The sequence below is a fragment of the Erythrolamprus reginae genome, chromosome 7 (assembly GCF_031021105.1).
Source record: "Erythrolamprus reginae isolate rEryReg1 chromosome 7, rEryReg1.hap1, whole genome shotgun sequence".
NCBI lineage: Eukaryota > Metazoa > Chordata > Lepidosauria > Squamata > Dipsadidae > Erythrolamprus > Erythrolamprus reginae.
Window position 1 is genome coordinate 52,370,995 of NC_091956.1, and position 18,963 is coordinate 52,389,957.

General features: G+C 36.0%; 1 protein-coding gene across 2 annotated transcripts in view; it reads left to right on the forward strand.

The window, feature by feature from the left end:
- The window catches only part of TRAPPC11 (trafficking protein particle complex subunit 11), a 38,636-nt gene that overhangs the window by 1,111 nt on the left and 18,562 nt on the right, over positions 1–18,963 (forward strand). Inside the window, exons 2-17 of one of the 2 annotated variants that reach the window (XM_070757502.1) lie at positions 136–357; positions 1,258–1,427; positions 1,758–1,828; positions 2,605–2,719; positions 4,027–4,126; positions 5,774–5,847; positions 6,826–6,922; positions 9,327–9,460; positions 10,788–10,935; positions 11,985–12,078; positions 13,431–13,510; positions 13,586–13,664; positions 13,745–13,799; positions 17,401–17,546; positions 18,120–18,181; positions 18,280–18,412. In XM_070757502.1, coding sequence (XP_070613603.1) covers positions 154–357; positions 1,258–1,427; positions 1,758–1,828; positions 2,605–2,719; positions 4,027–4,126; positions 5,774–5,847; positions 6,826–6,922; positions 9,327–9,460; positions 10,788–10,935; positions 11,985–12,078; positions 13,431–13,510; positions 13,586–13,664; positions 13,745–13,799; positions 17,401–17,546; positions 18,120–18,181; positions 18,280–18,412 — 1,762 coding nt within the window. In that variant the 5' untranslated portion in view covers positions 136–153. The remainder of the gene's footprint in view (positions 1–135; positions 358–1,257; positions 1,428–1,757; positions 1,829–2,604; positions 2,720–4,026; positions 4,127–5,773; positions 5,848–6,825; positions 6,923–9,326; positions 9,461–10,787; positions 10,936–11,984; positions 12,079–13,430; positions 13,511–13,585; positions 13,665–13,744; positions 13,800–17,400; positions 17,547–18,119; positions 18,182–18,279; positions 18,413–18,963) is intronic. The other variant, XM_070757503.1, reaches the window with a different exon arrangement.

The following is an 18,963-nucleotide window of genomic DNA, read 5'->3' on the forward strand; positions in this document are numbered from 1 at the left end:
AACTTTATACCTTGCTATAGAGAAACATCTGAATTTATATCTGCTTGTCACAAGTTTAGAGAATAAGAACTTTAAATATTCTACATATTACAATATTTATAAATCAAATTATTTTGAATATTTCTCTGCTTAAAGTTTCAGAGTACCGTCAATATGAGCCCTTCACAGTGGGATTTTCCAGTGGAACTATGTTGCCGACCAATGGCCTTTGTTACACTCACTGGTTTGGATGTTGTATATAATGCTGTTCACCGAGCTGTCTGGGATGCATTTTGTGCAAATAGGAGAGCAGACAGAGTACCAATTTCTTTTAAAGTACTTCCCGGTGATCATGAGTATCCCAAATGCAGAGTAAAGGTATTAATTACTCTAAATCTTACAGTAAGAGTTAAAAATTATATCTTAACGTAAATTTATTTTACTGAGATTCAAGTGTATAAACTCTGTTTTTAAGTATTAATCCTTTTCCAGGATTATTTTACAATTAACATTGGTAAAATAATTATTTCGAAAGAAAATGTAGAACTACTGTATAGTTAAAAGTGAAACAAACACCTTAAAGAGGCTAGAAACTTCCTCTGATTATGACCTAAAGAAAACATATTGTTGATGTGCAGCTATAGTAAATCAAGCTGAAGAAATAATGTAACATAATTTTAAACTGGCTTCATTAGGAATAAATTTAGCAAAGCTCATACCGTATATATGCACGCTATGATTTAAATCATAAGGGAAGAAAAAGAGAATTAGCTCAGTGTAAACTGGGAGACTATAGGTTCTTGTCCTGCCTTCAGCATGAAGTCAGCTATACACCAGTCATTGTCTCTTAGCTCAAAGAAGAAAGCAAGGGCCAATGACTTTTGAAATTTTCCCAAGAAAAATATAAACATTAGTCCAGGCAATCACCAGGGGGTCAACATTTAACTGAGCCGGGGTGGCGCAGCAGGTAGAGTGCTGTACTGCAAGCCACTGAAGCTGACTTGCAGATCTGAAGGTCAGCGGTTCAAATCTCATCACCGGCTCAAGGTTGACTCAGCCTTCCATCCTTCCGAGGTGGGTAAAATGAGTACCTGGATTGTGGGGGCAATAGCCTAGCTCTGTTAAAAAGTGCTATTGCTAACATGTTGTAAGCCGCCTTGAGTCTAAGGAGAAGGGCGGCATAAAAATCGAATAAATTAAATAAATACATTTACTTGAATGTAGCAAAAATATTCCACCTGTCTGTAGTAGTGATGATACCATTTTTCAACTTTTCAGAGATTGTCATATGAATGGTACATTCCAAAGGGTATCCTGAAAACAGGTTGGATGAATAAGCATCTGAATTTGGTTCCTGCTCTTGTTGTGGTATTTTATGAGCTAGACTGGGATGAGCCACAGTGGAAAGAAAAACAATCAGAGTGTGCTACTAGAGTTGAAATTGTCAGGTATTATTTTATGTATTCTATAAAATACTGTTTTACAGTAATATTGAAGAGATGTAATTCACATTTTTATTCTAGTTTTAGTATAGAAGCTGTTATCTTTTGGAATGCTTCTTTAAAACAAAAGCTTTTTAAAGTACCAGTCAAGTAAAAAGTCTTACACTACAGTTTCTTTTTAGAATCTAAATGGCAAATAAAACACAAATTTTTGAGTGTGAAGTTATAAAATTTGTATATTTGTATATTTGTTATTGCCCATCTGAGAGAACAAATACATTTTAGTTGTTAAGTCTTTATAATCTTTGGTTAGCTTGATATCTTATTTTTTTTCAGGCAGAGTTTGCAGGGCCGAAACACAAAAGTTGCTGTAGTTTTAATTCAGAAGAAAACTCCCTTACCTCCAGGTAAAATACAATTTAACTAGAGTTATGAGACTGAAACATGGTAATCTAAAAAATTGTGGAATGTTATTTTTGTTTAGTGAGCAGAAATATGAGTAGTCAAAACAATTGGAAACAGTTTAGGTTGGAATCCAGTATTCATCTTCCACTTATGATTTTCCCCCCAGAATTTTGTTTTTCATAATTTCCATATAAACATTCATACATATACCATATATCTGTCTGTCTGTCTGTCTGTCTGTCTGTCTGTCTGTCTATCTATACATATCTATCCAATAAACCATAAACAACCATTCTGATTTTGCACCTTTTGTTCTTTTATGTTCTTTTAACCAAGCTGAGAGAGCATTAAGGAAATTTCAACCCTGAGCTACAGATATTCACCTTTATTGGTTACAGCTGTGTTCAGAGGAGCAGAATTTTTGATTCTAGTGGTGGTGGGGGATTGCAGTCAGAGAGTGGGAGGAGAGATCAAGTTTTAGGCATCCAGTCTGGATTACCACATGGCTGATCCCTCCCTGATCTTGCTGAGTATCTCATGATAAGGTATCATCAGTACTGATAGCATTTGGCTATACAACTCCATACTGAATCTTGTGTTTGGAAGTTGTTATGGGTTTGAAAGGGGAGGAGTAAAATAAAAATCAAACAGCTGGCTATTATTCTAAAGGCCAGTGGATTACAAGACAAGTCCAGCTTTACTTGTGACTAGACTTGTGATCTGCCCTAAGTAAGATGGGTCACAATTTGGTGGTCTTTCTTGTCTGTATTTGCTCTAGGAGAAGATGTTATTGCTTCAGAAAGGGCAGCAGCTTTATGTAATGCGTGTGACCTCTCTGGAAAGTCCCTATTTGTTTTGCCACACACTGATCATCTTGTAGGTTACATTATAAGGTAAGCAGATAATGCAAAATATTGTCTTTTCTGTATTACTTCTTGAGAAGCAGAAGTCTTTGTTGATATCCTCAAAAGTATACTGGTATGATTTACTGTAATGTAATTGGGATAACAATGCCTTTCACAATTTAAAATCACTTTTCCCCCAAATTTATTTATTTTTCAAATTAAAAATACAATTGAGACAGTAATATTTTGATCTGGGCTGTCTGTAGATAGTTGCTAGGGCCCCCAGAAATATAAAGTATTTGAAAATATATGTGTATATTATTTAATTTATTTATATAAATTATTTAACAGTTCTATCTGTTAAAGTTCCCTGGACTGTTCTACAGTGCTAACAAATACACCAATCCAGCGGTTTCAAGATTTTTTTATTTTTATTTTTTTATTTTATTTTATTTATTTGTCAACAATTATAAGGTGATAATTTGTACAAATTAAACATTAGATAAGCAATGATAAAAAGTAACAAAAGAAGACAATAGGACAGGGACGGTAGACACAATGGTGTGCTTATGCACGCCCCTTACAGACCTCTTAGAAAGGGGGAGAGGTCAATTGTAGATAGTCTAAGGTTAAAACTTTTGGGGTTAGGACAGGAGTAGAAACCACAGAATCAAGTAGTGCATTCCAGGCGTTGATTACTCTGTTGCTGAAGTCGTATTTTTTGCAGTCAAGTTTGGAGCGGTTGACATTTAGTTTAAATCGATTTCGTGCTCGTGTGTTGTTGCGGTTGAAGGTGAAGTAGTCTTTAACAGGTAGGACATTTTGGTATATGATTTTATGAACTATAATTGGTAGTGATGCAATTGTTTAGTAATCTCTCCCTTCATAGACAAGTTCATTAGGTATATGCTTTATAGTCTATTAAATATCAGATTAAAACAGTCATTTTCTAAATTAATTCCTAGGTAAGTATATAATTTTGCTATTATATTTTGTTGTGGTAATTTGCCACTCTTTATCATTTCCTTTTTGGACTTCTGAAAACTTTTTAATGAAGTTTTAAATATTTCTGAAAATTATTAAGTGGTGGGAATAAGTAGTTATCCTCACCAAATAAGGTATGCAATAGTTGAGAAAGACAGGCGAGATTATTTCCATTAAGTAAATAGTAACTGTTTAAAGGTGGTTAACATATATCATTCTTTTACAATCCTTTAAATTGTTAGGAGTTTAGTGCAAAATATAAATATAACTTGAATGCTTTCTTAGAAATATTATCAGTCTGTATAATTTTATGTATATTCTGAAATATGTATCTTGTTTTTGTTTCTAAAAAAATGTAATTTTTTTCATAGGTTAGAAAATGCTTTCTATGAACATGCTCAGACCTATTACTACACAGAAATACGAAGAGTAAAATCTCATAAAGAATATTTGAACAAAACAACACATCAGGTATTATTAAGATTACTGATAAAGTAAACTACTATAGATGAAAAATTAGAAGTAAGAACACAAAGAATACAACTGTATAACATTATTAAAAGGTAATATTAGTATTACAGTTAACTATAGAATGTTTTCTTTATTCAGATTCCAGTAGATAAACCACAATTAAAATAAAGTTTATTCACCAACATTCTTGTGATGTTTCAGTGCTGTTGTTTATAATTTATTTATTTATTAGATTTGTATGCCGCCCCTCTCCATAGACTCGGGGCGGCTAACAACAGTAATAAACAGCATGTAACAAATCTAATGTTTAAAATAATTAAAAAAACCTTATTAAAACCAAACATACACACAAACATACCATGCATAAATTATATAGGCCTAGGGGGAAAAGGGTAGTTCAGTTCCCCCATGCCTGACGACAGAGGTGGGTTATGAGGAGCTTACGAAAGGCAAGGAGGGTGGGGGCAATTCTGATCTCCAGGGGGAGCTGGTTCCAGAGGGTCGGGGCCACCACAGAGAAGGCTTTTCTCCTGGGTCCCACCAGACGACATTGTTTAGTTGACGGGACCCGAAGATGACCGACTCTGTGGGACCTAACTGGTTGCTGGGATTCGTGCGGTAGAAGGCGGTCCCGGAGATATTCTGGTCCGATGCCATGAAGGGCTTTATAGGTCATAACCAACACTTTGAATTGTGACCGGAAACTGATCGGCAACCAATGCAGACTGCGGAGTGTTGGTGAAACATGGGCATACTTGGGAAAGCCCATGATTGCTCTCACAGCTGCATTCTGCACGATCTGAAGTTTCCGAACACTTTTCAGAGGTAGCCCCATGTAGAGAGCGTTACAGTAGTTGAGCCTCGAGGTGATGAGGGCATGAGTGACTGTGAGCAGTGACTTCCGGTCAAAATAGGGCCGCAACTGGTGCACCAGGCAAACCTGGGCAAACGCCCCCCTCGCCACAGCTGAAAGATGTTTCTCCAATGTGAGCTGTGGATCGAGGAGGACACCCAAGTTGCGGACACTCTCTGAGGGGGTCAATGTCCCCCCCCCCCAGGGTAATGGACGGACAGATGGAATTGTCCTTGGGAGGCAAAACCCACAGCCACTCCGTCTTATCAGGCTTGAGTTTGAGTCTGTTGACACCCATCCAGACCCCAACAGCCTCCAGGCACCGGCACATCACATTATTAATTTCTGTTAATAAGTAATACTACTTTTACTGTTACTTTGATTAGAAAATTAATGTTTCATTATATTGAAAAATGGAAGAAGGAATGGCTTGTGTTTGCATATGTATATCTGTGCATCAGAAAAAGATAAAGAAGAAATGAAAAGCAGTTTGGAAAAAATATTTATATCCTGATGTTTTACTAAAATTGCCTACAGAGTGTAAAAAATAATGATAAAACATCCTAATGCAAATTTTAGAAACCCTATACAAGCAAAATACAAAGTGCAATCTAGCAGCAAAAATAAAACTTAAGCCAGTGAACAAAATTAATTGCAATCCATTGTAAATGCATCAGGCTTACTATTTAGCTAAATATGAAGAGATACTGAGCCACACTTAATGTTGCCTAGATGAGAAAGTTTATAGTTAAAAATAACATAGTTTAAAATGTTGCCAATTGGTTATGTTTCAGCTTTTGTTTGTTAGACACCAGTTCAAAATAGCATTCTTCAGTGAGTTGAAGCAAGACACATTAAATGCTCTAAAGTAAGTATGTTTATTCAAATATTGAAGTAATAAGTGAAGGTCTCTGTTCATGAAAGGCAGAGAATGGGTGGTAGAAGAGTAGAAAGATTTTGTATGTGTTAAATCACTAGTTGTTAAATCACTTCTTATTTTCTAGGATTAAATACATACCACATGTACTTCACTCAAAGATAGTAACTGCCTTATGGTATAATATCAACAATATTGATTAATTTCAGCATGATGATCTGGTGCAACCCATCTGGATTAATCTCTTAAATAAATCAAAAGGCAGTGGGATTCATCCTAGAAAAAATGTGCCTAAGAGTTGACACCAATTTGATGGCAACAATTAAATGGTGGAAGTACTTGAAAGATGTGAAGAAGTGCTTTTTTGGAAAAATTGTTGACTGAAGGTTACCATGTTTGTCATTTAAATTTTGGGATTGTTTAATGCAGTGATTTTCAACCTTTTTTGAGCCGCGGCACATTTTTTACATTTACGAAACCCTGGGGCACATTGAGTGGGACGGGGGGGGGGGGGGAGTTTGGACAAAAAAATTCTCTTCCTCCCTTTCGCTCTATTTCTCTCTCCCTCTTTCTTTCTCTCCCTTCCTTCCTCTTTATTTCTCTCTCCACCCCCTTTCTTTCTCTTCCTTCCTTCCTCTCTTTTTTGCTCTCTTTCTCTCTCCCTCCCTCCCTCCCTCTATGTCTTTCTCTCTCTCTCCTTCCTTCCCTCCCTCTCTTTCTCTCTCTTGCTTTCTTTCTCTTGTTCTCTTGCTTTCTCTCTTGCTTTCTTTCTCTCTCTCTTGTTCTCTTTCTCTCTCTCTCTTTCTCTTTCTTTCTTTCTCTCTCTCTCTTTCTCTCTCTTTCTTTCTCTCTCTCTCTCTTTCTCTCTCTGAGCTTCGCGGCACACTTGACCATGTCCCGCGGCACACTGGTTGAAAAACACTGGTTTAATGGAATTTTGTATTCAAATGAATACTATTTTATGTTTAGAAACTACAAAACTGCCTTTAATCTTGTACATGAATTGAGAGCTCATGAAACAAACATGCTGGAAATCAAGACTATGGCAGGATTTATAAATTATAAGGTAACAACTATGTATTATTTTTACCTGTACTGTAGATGATATCTATGATAACGTGTATGAGAAGAATATTTTTATCCTTCTTGGTGTTGGAATGTGGTAATAGGCGATGTATTGCTGACCATGTGTCAGTAATTCTCAGAAAATCAGTCAGTTGAGTGACAGGAAGGTGCCAGTGCAATTTCTAAGTAAGGGGATTACACTGTCTGTTACAATCCTGATACTTTTAGTTTATAAAGCAATTGGATGGTAAATGTGTACACATTGGAGAGAATATCTCAAAAGTGCTTTTTCAAACATCAGCTAGACTTTGTTTTTTCCTTGAGGAACACATTTTGCTTCTTATCCAAGAAGTTTCTTCAGTTCTGACTGAATGGGGAGTGGAAGGTGGAAGGATTCATTTGCTGTTATTTGGTCTTTAGTGATTGCAAACCTTTTTTTCCTCGGGTGCCGAAAGAATGTGAGTGCATGCTATTGCGCATACGCAAGTGCTCATACCCATAAACGAATGCTTGGGGAAGGCGAAAACAACTTTCCTGCCCCCCAGAGTCCCTCTGGAGGCCAGAAATAGCCTGTTTCCCAATTTCTGCTGGGCCCAGTAGCCTTGTGTTTCACCCTTCCTAGGCTCCAAAGATTTTCCTGGAGCGGGGTGTGTGTGTGTTAAAAACAGCCACCCCCACCCCCAAGGCTCTCTGGAAACAAAAAACACCCTCCCAGAGCTTCTGTGCAAACCAAAAATCAGATGGCCAGCACACACATGCATATTGGAGCTGAGCTAGGGCAATGGCTCTGCATGCCACCTGTGGCACCCTTGCCATAGGTTCGCCATCACTGGCGTAGAGCCATTGAGGCCACATGGGGGTTTATCTGTGCCCTGAGGGTCATCTAAATCAGAGTGCAAATTGATCTGGAATCATCTTGGAACTGCTGAAATGACTATGTTGTAAACAGGAGAGAGGTGATATTCCTCCCCATCTATTGAGAGAATACTCTTTAATTTTAACATAGAAGGCCTCTTTTACTCCTCTTTCAAACTAGAGATCATCTCTGTCCAGAATGTGGATTTTTACCTAGATGACTGAGAATCTCCATAGACATCGGAGAGGGTAATTCAGGAGCTTGTAGATAAAGAATGACCAGTCAAGGTTCCCAAGTTCCACACGTAGGATTCAAATTGTCCACTTTAACTGCAATATGCATTTCTTCAAATTCACTGCCAATGGAACTTTAAAAGGGAGAATTTTAAGTGTTGCTACTTTGATTTAAGAAAAAGTTGAATATCAAAATGTTGATATAATTAGTTGATGTGGAAACTGCAAAGATTCAGCCATAAGTTCAACTCTTCTGCAGCATTTTAAAATTCAAAATCACAAAGATGATTCAGAGCATGTGGAGAACTCTTCAGAATATCTGTGTCTTCCATGAATTGTATGGGAGCCCTCACATGTTCTAAATTGCCTTTCTGTCTTCAGATCTGAAGTTTTAATAGTTTTATTGGGAAATCACTTATAATTCATCCTGTCTTACTTTTTAAAAAAATGATATATCATGGTTTTTTTTGTTTACATTTATCTTTTTGGTAGTGCAATAGAGTTCCTTAAGTAATTATTTGAGAGCAATGTGCACCTTAGGATAATCTGTTGACTAGATTGAAACTGGGTGAGGAGAGAGTAAGTGCAGAAAAGCAAGGCAAAAGCCATGATTCTGCTAAACACTTGCTTTTTATCATATACTGTATCAAAGGGGTAGACAATCTGATAGATACACCATTCTTTGCTGTGGTTTGGGTTCAGAACATTCTGGAAGACATTTGATGCCTGTTCTGTTCTTCCTAGCAGTAGAAAAAGAGAAGGATTGGCCTTCAAGATAAAAAGCTTTGTGGAGAGACTTTACTTAAAGTGGCTCAAATAAGAGAAATCTGAGACGATCTCTTCTGAATGATAGATTTTTGAGCATTGTTATTGGTATTTTGGGATTAAACATCTAGATTATTTGGGAATGATTGGAATCCATTCTATTCCTAATTATTAGCCTTTTCAGTTTGATTATTTGTATAACCCAAGCACACTTAAGAAATGAAGATATTAAGGATTGGATATAGAAAGATTAATGTAAAAACATAAAAGTGGTATGGCTTTTTGCTACATGAATATTCAATTTCATTATACCGAATTTATTTGTTTGTTTGTTTGTTTGTTTGTTTGTTTGTTTATGCATGTATGTATGTATGCATGCACTCACTCACTCACTCACTCACTCACTCACTCACTCATTCATTCATTCATTCATTCATTCATTCATTCATTCATTCATTCATTTGATTTCTCTGCCGCCCAATCCTGAAGGACTCAATCTTTGATTGAATTTCTAATCTTTTATAAAGTATTCTAATTTCTCATCTTTTTAGATCTGTCGTCTGTGTTTTCAGCATAATACACCACTGGATGCAATTGAACAGTTTAGGAAACATATAGATCTATGCAAGAAAAAAATAGGAAGTGTGGAGTTGACTTTTGAGCATGCTGCCTGGATGTCAAAACAGTATGTTTTAAAATTATTTTTACTAATATGCTTGGCTAATTAATTACTTTGGTAGTTGAAAAATGATCTAATTCTGAGTCAGATAGTTTTCAGTTGATACTAATGTAGTATCAACTGAAAACTGTCATACTCAGAATTAAGTTTGAAATAATGAAATAATGTCTTATTTGTTGACTTTATATCCTAATTTTTCTGAACTCAGGGTATGCAGGGGTGGAGGAAGATGTCTCCTATAATTTTATTCTCACAGTGACAGTCTGTGAGATGACAGCCAGTTTGGTCTAGGAGGAGGAAGATGTGTTGCATATGTTTGATCCTTTGAGTTATTTGTAAACTTAATAAAGATGGGATTTACACACACACACACACACACACACAAGCATGCATACATATATTGTGTGTATGTATATACATATGTATGTGTGTGTGTTTATGTATATATGCATATGTATATACGGTACTGTATTTTCCCAAAAATAAGATCCTATCTTCTATTTCTGAACCTTGAAATAAGTGCTTGGTCTTATTGCCAAGCACTCAAAAGCCTGCTTGAGCTTATTATCAGGGTATGTTTTATTTGGGGGGAAACTGTGTGTGTGTGTAAATAATATAAATATATAAATAACCTTGGCTGAGAAAGTCACCTAGTGAACCTTGTGAATCTCTAGTGCAATTAGCAATCACCATGATTTATTTATTAGTCGTTTTTGTGTGCCACCCAACTTCCAGAGGACTCTCAGCAGCTTCCAAGGAATAAAAAACAGTGCATAAAAACAATATAAGACAATATATAAAAACAATATAAAAACTGTATAGTAACCATATAAGCATTAATAAAGCCAGCCAACTTGCATACTCTCAGTCACATACCTAGTAATCTAGGATTCCATTGACTCAACAATTCCAGGCCTACTGAAAGAGCCAGGTCTTGATTGCTTTATGGAAGGCCAGTAAAGTGGGAGGAATGCAAATATCTGGAGGCAATTGCTTCCATAGAGTTGGATAAAAACTTATTAATTCTAATAAGTTTTCTTTTTAAAATTGTCATTAATAGCTGATGTATTATGACTATAACCTTGCAAAGAAGCCTAGGGAAGCAATATTAAAAAATGTGTAAATCAATCCTCATTTTTACATTTGGTGACATATATAACACATTGTTTTGATTTTTTTAAATATAATCATGAAAGTTGGAAAATTTAGGGTGCTTCTTTAAATTTAGATTTTTAGGACCTTACATGTTCATGAATTGCCTGTTGCCACTACTTTTATTTTCAGTTCAACTTTTGGTAAAATATTAAAGTTTATGTTTGTGGTTTCTTAACAGATTTCAGGCTTTTGGAGATCTATTTGATGAAGCTATTAAGCTAGGGTTGACAGCTATTCAAACACAAAACCCAGGTTTCTATTATCAGCAGGCAGCATATTATGCACAAGAACGGAAGCAATTGGCAAATGTTCTTTGCGATCATGAGGTGAGTCATAGATTATATTACAGCTCATGAAACTCTGTGGTAAGATACATTTTTCTGTATCATGTCTTTTAGTAAGCCTTTGTTTACTTTCTGGCAAGCTAGTATTCTGGCAAATTGACATACCAAAGAATGATAGTATTTTGTATTTGTATGCAAAAGAGGTTTTTTTTTAAGTCATTGAAATGTGCTCTATTACAGTATTGTGTAAAGAACTGATATATGTTCATTTTTTTGTGTACAAGGCATTCATGCAATGACTTTTGTTATGCAGCTTATTTAAATATCAAATTTAGTCATGGATTATGTGCACATTACACTAATTAGATAAGGTCCTAACTTGATGCTGGGAATACACTAAGTCACCTGAATGAATTTCAGATAAAGAATACTTTACACATTTATATCAAATGACTCTCCTTCCCAAGTTGACACTAATAACTAATCTGTATGTGCAAAAGGAATCATCTATCTTACCTGAGTTGTAAGCATTTGCCATGTTCAATGTAATTCTTGAATGTGGAAGCTGAAGTATAGTAAATGAAAATTAAATTTTGGATATACTAAATTTAATGTTTTAATGTCCCAATCCACTGTTTTACTAAATGAAAGATTTGAACTACAGACCCATGTGTAAATTTTAATTATAAGCCATGCTACATTAAATAATAGAATGACTATACAGTAATGAGTACAGTATTTTTACTGAGTGTTTGCTAAGAAAGAGGAATTTAGTATAGCTGTTCAGATTGCCAGGCAAAATCCATACTTTTCTCCTTATCAATTGTAGTTCCTATGTTCAAATATTTATTATCAATATCATTCAAATTTAGTTAGTTGAAGAGTGTATATACAGTACTTGGATTTAGTTTAATATCTTATGATTCAATTGATATTTTTGCATTGTGTATGAAATACTATGCTGGTGCAGGCTTATTCTTCTAATCTATGAATTCATTTTAAGAGTTCTTTTTCCTTGACTTGTTATTTCATTATTGCTTTGATCACACATTAAAAATCAAATGTAAAGAAAAAAATTGCTGTATTTACAGTCTTCTGTGATATATCCAAATCCGGATCCATTGGAAACACCAACTGGAACGCTTGACTTCTATGGACAAAGACCATGGAGGCAGGGAATATTAAGTAAATATATTTTTATTACTTAAATAAGTAAATACTTTTTATTACTTTTATTAAAAAATAAATAACTTAATAAACATTTATCCCAGAAAGTCTGAAGAGAAATTTGTAGCTCTTATAAACTGATCAGAGATAGTAACCAAATTCTATGCTTCCTTGTTCAGCTCAGCTCTTGTTCGTGTTTTTTTGAATGAATGAATTAGTTTTGTAGGGCTGGGCATGAAACCCAGCGTGCATAATAAATATATCAGAAACCCCTAATATCTATTTCCTAAATATTTAACAACTTACTGCAACAGCATTATAGGACTTAGCTAATCTTTTCCAGTAGACACTATTTAAAAACAGTTTCCTGGAAGTAGTTTTTTTAAGCACTACTTCCTCAGTAGACATAATTTAACATTGTTTAAAATTTGAACTAATATTTTACAGTCAGATGAAATACTTACTAGAGGCTATAAGCGTGCTTCATGGCAAATTTCAAGTTTCATTACATCTGGGATGGGCAATTTAAAACTCCAAGGCCATTGATGGCTGCTTCTGATCCCTCTGATTGAGATGCCTGAAATATTACTATCATGGTTTTGCATAGTTTTGAAATGGGAAACATCTGGGAAATGTGTGGTGTAGGTTCTAAAATAGCCGCCCTGAGTCTTTCAGGATTGGACAGCATAGAAGTCGAATTAATAAATAAATAAAAATAGGGATAACAGCTAAAATATTTTTCCCCACAATCCAGGAAATATTGCAAAAATTTGGTTTAATATATTGTCCTACCCACTTTGTATTATTAATACTCTTTACACTGATGTTAGTAAAGAAAATAGATCTGCATATTGAAATGAATTAAAGTCCATGGAAAAAATATTTGTTTACTTTTTTGCATATGTAGAGATTTGGAGATATTAGTTTCAGCCTCTGGTCTTAAATGTTACTTATAACAGAATGTCAAGATTTTTAAAAATGGAATAAATGCCAAGTGACACAAGAGCTGCATTCCTATTTGCAATCTGCAAAGTAGCATAAATCAAGTGAACATTGCCTCAGTAAATTATCTGTTGCTAAGAAACAATTATGTTTTGGGGTGAGGTGTTATTAATATTGTTTTCTTGCAGGAGGTCTTTGAATATATCCCAGATACATTTAATTCGTTCAGGGATCTTTTAGATCAGTCTTAGCAAAAGAATATGGTAGAATATGGTAGAATTCCAAACATTCTTTCTCCTAAGTTACAGAAGTGTTTAGAATCTATCTACTCCTGGCTTGGAACCAAGCATGTGCTTTACAGTTGTCATAATAATGTACCTCTCTTGGAGCAAAACCCATTAAAATGGATTTTTCTTTGTCATATGCAGGTTTTGATCTTAATGATCCTGAAAAGGAGAAAGCGGGAATCTTGGCACTGCAACTGAAAGAGGAGAAAGTTCTCCATTCTGTAAGTTAGATTTCTGTTTCTAGTTTCTAGTTTTTGTAAGTCTAAATATAACTACCAGAATTTTTTATTTGTTAGGAGCTAATAATCACCTTGCTGAGTAATGCAGTTACACAATTCAAGAGATACAAGTGTCCAAGAATGAAAAGTCATTTGAGTAAGTTTCATTTTCAAACACATCTTTAAAAGATGTTTACATGAGTTAAAGTACTGGGAATAATCTCATTTTCTTTTCAGTGGTTCAGATGGGTGAAGAATATTATTATGCTAAAGATTACACCAAAGCTTTGAAGTAAGTGAGACTTTATAAATGTAATATGGCATAGTTTTGAATACAGTGTTCCCTCGATTTTCCCGGGTTCAAACTTCGCGGAAAGTCTATACCACGGTTTTTCAAAAATATTAATTAAAAAATACTTCACCTTTTTTCCCTATACCACGTTTTTTCCCACCCGATGACATCATATGTCATCGCCAAACTTTCGTCCACCTTTAATAAATATTTTTTTTAATAAACTTTAATAAATAAACATGGTGAGTAATAATCTAAATGGTTGCTAAGGGAATGGGAAATTGTAATTTAGGGGTTTAAAGTGTTAAGGGAAGGATTGTGATACTGTTCATAGCCAAAAATGGTGTATTTACTTCCGCATCTCTACTTCACAGAAATTCTACTTTCGCGGGCGGTCTCGGAACGCATCCCCCGTGAAAATTGAGGGAACATTGTACTTTAATATACCTAGAATCTTTGAGAATTACATTTTTCTGCCTCATCAATATGGTGAAATACTGTATATAATTTGTGAACCAAATTATTTTTAAAAATGCAAGCTCTCATGGTATATATAGTGTATCCCTGATCCTCAATATTTGTCTTTTTCTAAAGTAGGACCATTTATATAGGATAACTGTTTTGCAGCTTTCCTTTTTCAGGATTCATGGCAGTACCGACCCTAATTCTAACAATACCAGATAGTTGTTATAAAGTGGTAGACCCATCATATATATTAAGCTAACTCTTATCACCATCAAGTCATTGGGTAGATGTAATTATTTATTACACAAATATATTACACTGCCACAGAATTTGGGATTATGAGAATGTTTGAACTTTGTAATTGTTTTGTTGAAAACTATTTGGAATACAAAGATTGTAAAATAATCTACAACAAAATAATATAAACCTCTAAAATTTCCTCATTTCCGATAGTCCACAAAATTCTAAAATAATAAAAACAATTAGCTCAGAGAAAACAAACCTTTAAAAAAACCAAAAACTTGAAGATAGCCTGATATAACCACTAGCATTCACAGGCTGGCCAACATAAGAGCCTTTTATAAAATATTGTATATTTCGGTGTATAAGACGCACCGGTGTATTAGACGTACCTAGATTTTAGAGGAGGAACACAAGGAAAAAAGTATTCTGAACCAAATGGTGTAGTATTATATTGTTTAATAAAATACCAGTGTAGCAGAATACTTTTTACAACCATGTATACTTTTTAAAACCATATACACTTTTTACAAACTTCAAACCTGACAGTTTCAAGACTTGTGGACTTCAACTCCCAGAATTCCTCCACCAGTCATGCTAGCTCATAAATGAGAATTGAAGTCCACAAGCCTTAAACATGCCAGGTTTGAAGACCCTGCACTCCTAACCTCAACTCAAACAAACAAAATAAACCAAGGAGGACAATTCATTTTGTTAGTTGTTCCTTTAGTCACAGAAATGGCTAGTGATAGAATCATTTACAATTACAGTTCCCTGCTGAGGTTGCCTTAATATTACTACTATACCATGAGGTTTTCAAAGACCCCTCTCTTGACTACTCCAATTTTCACAATTGAAGTGCATGGAAATATATGGTAATGATGATAAACCTGAAATATTCCTTAAAAGGAGTGTTTCTAGAGCAGGGATCTCCAACCTTGGCCACTTTTAAGAGTTGTGGACTACAACTCCCAGAGTTTCTCAGCCACCTTTGCTGGGAGTTGAAGTCCACAAGTCATAAAGTGGCCAACGTTGGAGACCTCTGGACCAGATGACCTACAGTACAGAGTCCCTTCCAACTCTTTCTCCCTATGTGTGTGTGTCCCCGTGGGCTTGAAGTGTAAAAACAAAACCTCATTTTCAAGACTTTTTTATTCCATTTTGCCCCTCTTCCTTTGTTTCTCTCTCTCTCAGTCGTGAGGTGCCAAAAATATAACCGAAGTGTAAAAACTTCCATTGCTTTAAGGGCCACCTAAACAGCCATCCTCCAAAAGCTCGCTTGGCTATTATTGACAGTATCCAATGCTCTTCACAGCCTGCCTCCCCCAACACCTTTTGAGACTCTCTCTTTCGCTTTCCCTCAGAGATAAAAAGTTCCCGTACCGCACATCACGTCCCCGGCGTATAAACTGTCCGAGCCTCTGCTCTGCACTTTCTCCTTCGGGGGATCCAAGCAGCTTTCCCTCCCCATGGGGACTGAGTGGGAAACTTGGTTGCTAGGGTGGCTAAGGGAAAGGGCAGTCACCCAGGACCTGCCAGACTTTTCCTGTTGGCTACCTTTCCGTGGAAAGCTTTTGTGAAAAGGGCAGGAGGAGGAGGCAAGACAGAAAGGCGGGCGGTGGGGCTGGAGACTGAGAAAGCCGCGAGGCCGAGGCTGCTCTGGCACGTGAGCGAGTGAGCGAGCAAGTTTTGGAGGAGAGGGCGCCAGCTTCGGAATTTGCAAGCTTTCCTCCCCATGAAACCGAAAAGGGCGGCAGTCAGCAGCGGCAGCCTTTCTCAGGTGGAAATCCCAGGCTACATACACTGAACGTTACATTGGGTGGGGGGACTTGGGTGGTGGTTAGCAGTGGCAGCGACAGCAACCTTTCTCAGATGGAGACCGGCCGCTCGCTGCTGACCACCACCGCTGCTGACTGCCACCCAAGTCCCCCCATTGAATGCAACATTCGGTGTAGCCTGCAATTTCCACCTGAGAAAGACTGCCGCTGCTGACCGACGCCCTTTTCGGCTTCGTGGGGAGGGAAGCTCGCAAATTCCTAAGATTTCACCCTCTCCTCTGAAAGGCTGAAAAAGCGGCTTGGGTGAGCAAGCTGTGGCAGGGGTTGGGAGAGGTGGCAGCTGCTGACCGCCGCCCTTTTTGGCTTCGCAGAAAGGGAAGCTCGTGAACTCCAAAACTGGAGCCCTCTCCTCCGAACGCTCCACCCATCCCCGGGGCTGAGCCGCCAGCCTTCAGCCGAGAAAGGCTGCTGCCGCCACTTCTGACTGCCGCCCAACTCCCCCCACCTCATGCAACGTTCGGTGTATAAGATGCACCCAGTTTTTGACACACTTTTTTGTGTCAAAAAGCTGGTCTTATACACCGAAAAATACGGTAAGTTCGGGCCACAAAAATGTTCATAATGGTGGGTCTACCACTGAAAAGGATTGTCTTTTAATATCACATGGGTTGGGAACCCTAAACATTCCCACTCCCAAAAATCAACTCACAGTTTGGGCCAATTCTAGTTGATAATTTAAATAGTTGAAGGAAATCTCTGTACTCCATAGGACTTTATAAGCCACCACTTTGAAATTGATCCTGAAATTCCTTGTTAACTGACCAAATTCCTTGCTAACAGAAACATGGACTGAAGCAAGATGTCCAATTAACTGCAATTCTGAAACACCTTTAAAGGAAGTCCTTCACAGAGATGTTGCAGTAGTCTAATAGTGAAGTGGCATCCTGGACTGAGAGGCAACGACTGGCCAGGATTCCCCAGTTTTTGTGCCTAAGGCACAACTAGAACTCACAGTCCCTTAGTTTTTAGCCCAATGCTTTAACTACTATTTTAGGCTGACTCTTCACTTTATAGAAAGTATCACATATATTAAGTTATTTAAATATTCTGTGTTTTAGGCTCCTTGATTATGTTTTGTGTGATTACCGCAGTGAAGGATGGTGGACTCTCCTGACTTCTATACTGTCTACTGCTCTTAAATGTTCCTATCTAATGGCTCAAATAAAAGATTATATTAAATACTCATTAGAGCTGCTAGGCAGAGGTAAGGAAGGTATTTTAATTCTATTTTCAATGTGAGAGTTTTTTTCAGCAAGTGTGAGCAGCTTGACAGGTATTTGAAATTGTTATACTAGAAGATATTATTTTATAGTAAAGGATGGATGAGCCCAGAAAAATGTGAATAAGGAGCAATAAGGCATACTTTCTCTTTATGCTTTTATTCCTTGAACTCCCAATAAATTTATTGTAAATTTTGTTGTCCAAATGTAAAGATGCCTTCTGTAATAAAAACCAAACCATTTCGTGCTTTATGTTTTTCCACGAGGGACACAATTTATTCTTTAAATGCTCTCCAAAGTTTTGAAGCCTGAAAAGAAATTTGGTGAATATTTCCATCTAATGATTAATTACCGATACAGCTTCTGAATTCATCCAAATATAGTTACTGTTTGTATTTTTATCTACTATATGATTGTGTGATTTCCTCATAACCATTGGTTAGTTTTTTACAACATAGACAACATATTGGATATAATTCCTCTTCCAAACATTTATAGGACTATTTTAAAGATAACATATCGATGTTATTTATTAATTTTAATGTGTTTTATTGAAGCATCTACTTTGAAAGAAGATCAGAAATCTCGAATAGAAAAGAATCTGATCAAAGTTCTTATGGTCAGTAGAAAAAACCAAATTTCTGTGAAATAATCTGCAGAGTTTACCAGTTCTATGCATAGATTTGATCAATTTAAATAATCTTGTTTTGAATTTAGAATGAGAATCCAGATCCTGAATCTGACTGCGATGCTGCTTCTGTAAAAACTGCACAGAAATTGTGGGCTGATAGAATATCCCTGGCAGGCAACAATATATTTACAATAGAAGTAGAAGATTTTGTTCCTTTTGGTATGTATTGAAACCTTTTATAACAAAAAAGGAGCACTTGTGTGCTCCTTTATAGTGGTATAAAGGTAGAAGGAAAAACAGCAGGATATATTCTAAATCCATAAATACTTCCATATTCCCTTTTCTTAGGAAATGGTCCATATTAGATACAAAATGAGAACTCAAAGAATAGTATATATGTATTTAAATACCTGAATTGTATTAATATATTATAGAGGAATGATTTATTAAAAGTCAAAATATTTTTTATTGCTGATTTACTATATTTTATATACAGCAAAAACAATTCCAAGCAGTTTGCATTGTAAAAACATGAAATATGATGTATAACTTTTAATCCAAACAAAATATAATTTCTGCTACAATATCTTATGTGTACTAGTAGTCATTCATTACTAAGGCCCGCTCATGCATCTCTTAACAGCTTTATAAAGTGCATCCTAGATTGCTCTGTAAATATTTCTATTCCAAAGCATATACATTTATAAGGAATTCCTTTGATATGGAGCATTGATCTAGAAACAAAATTATACCCAAATTTCCACACTTGT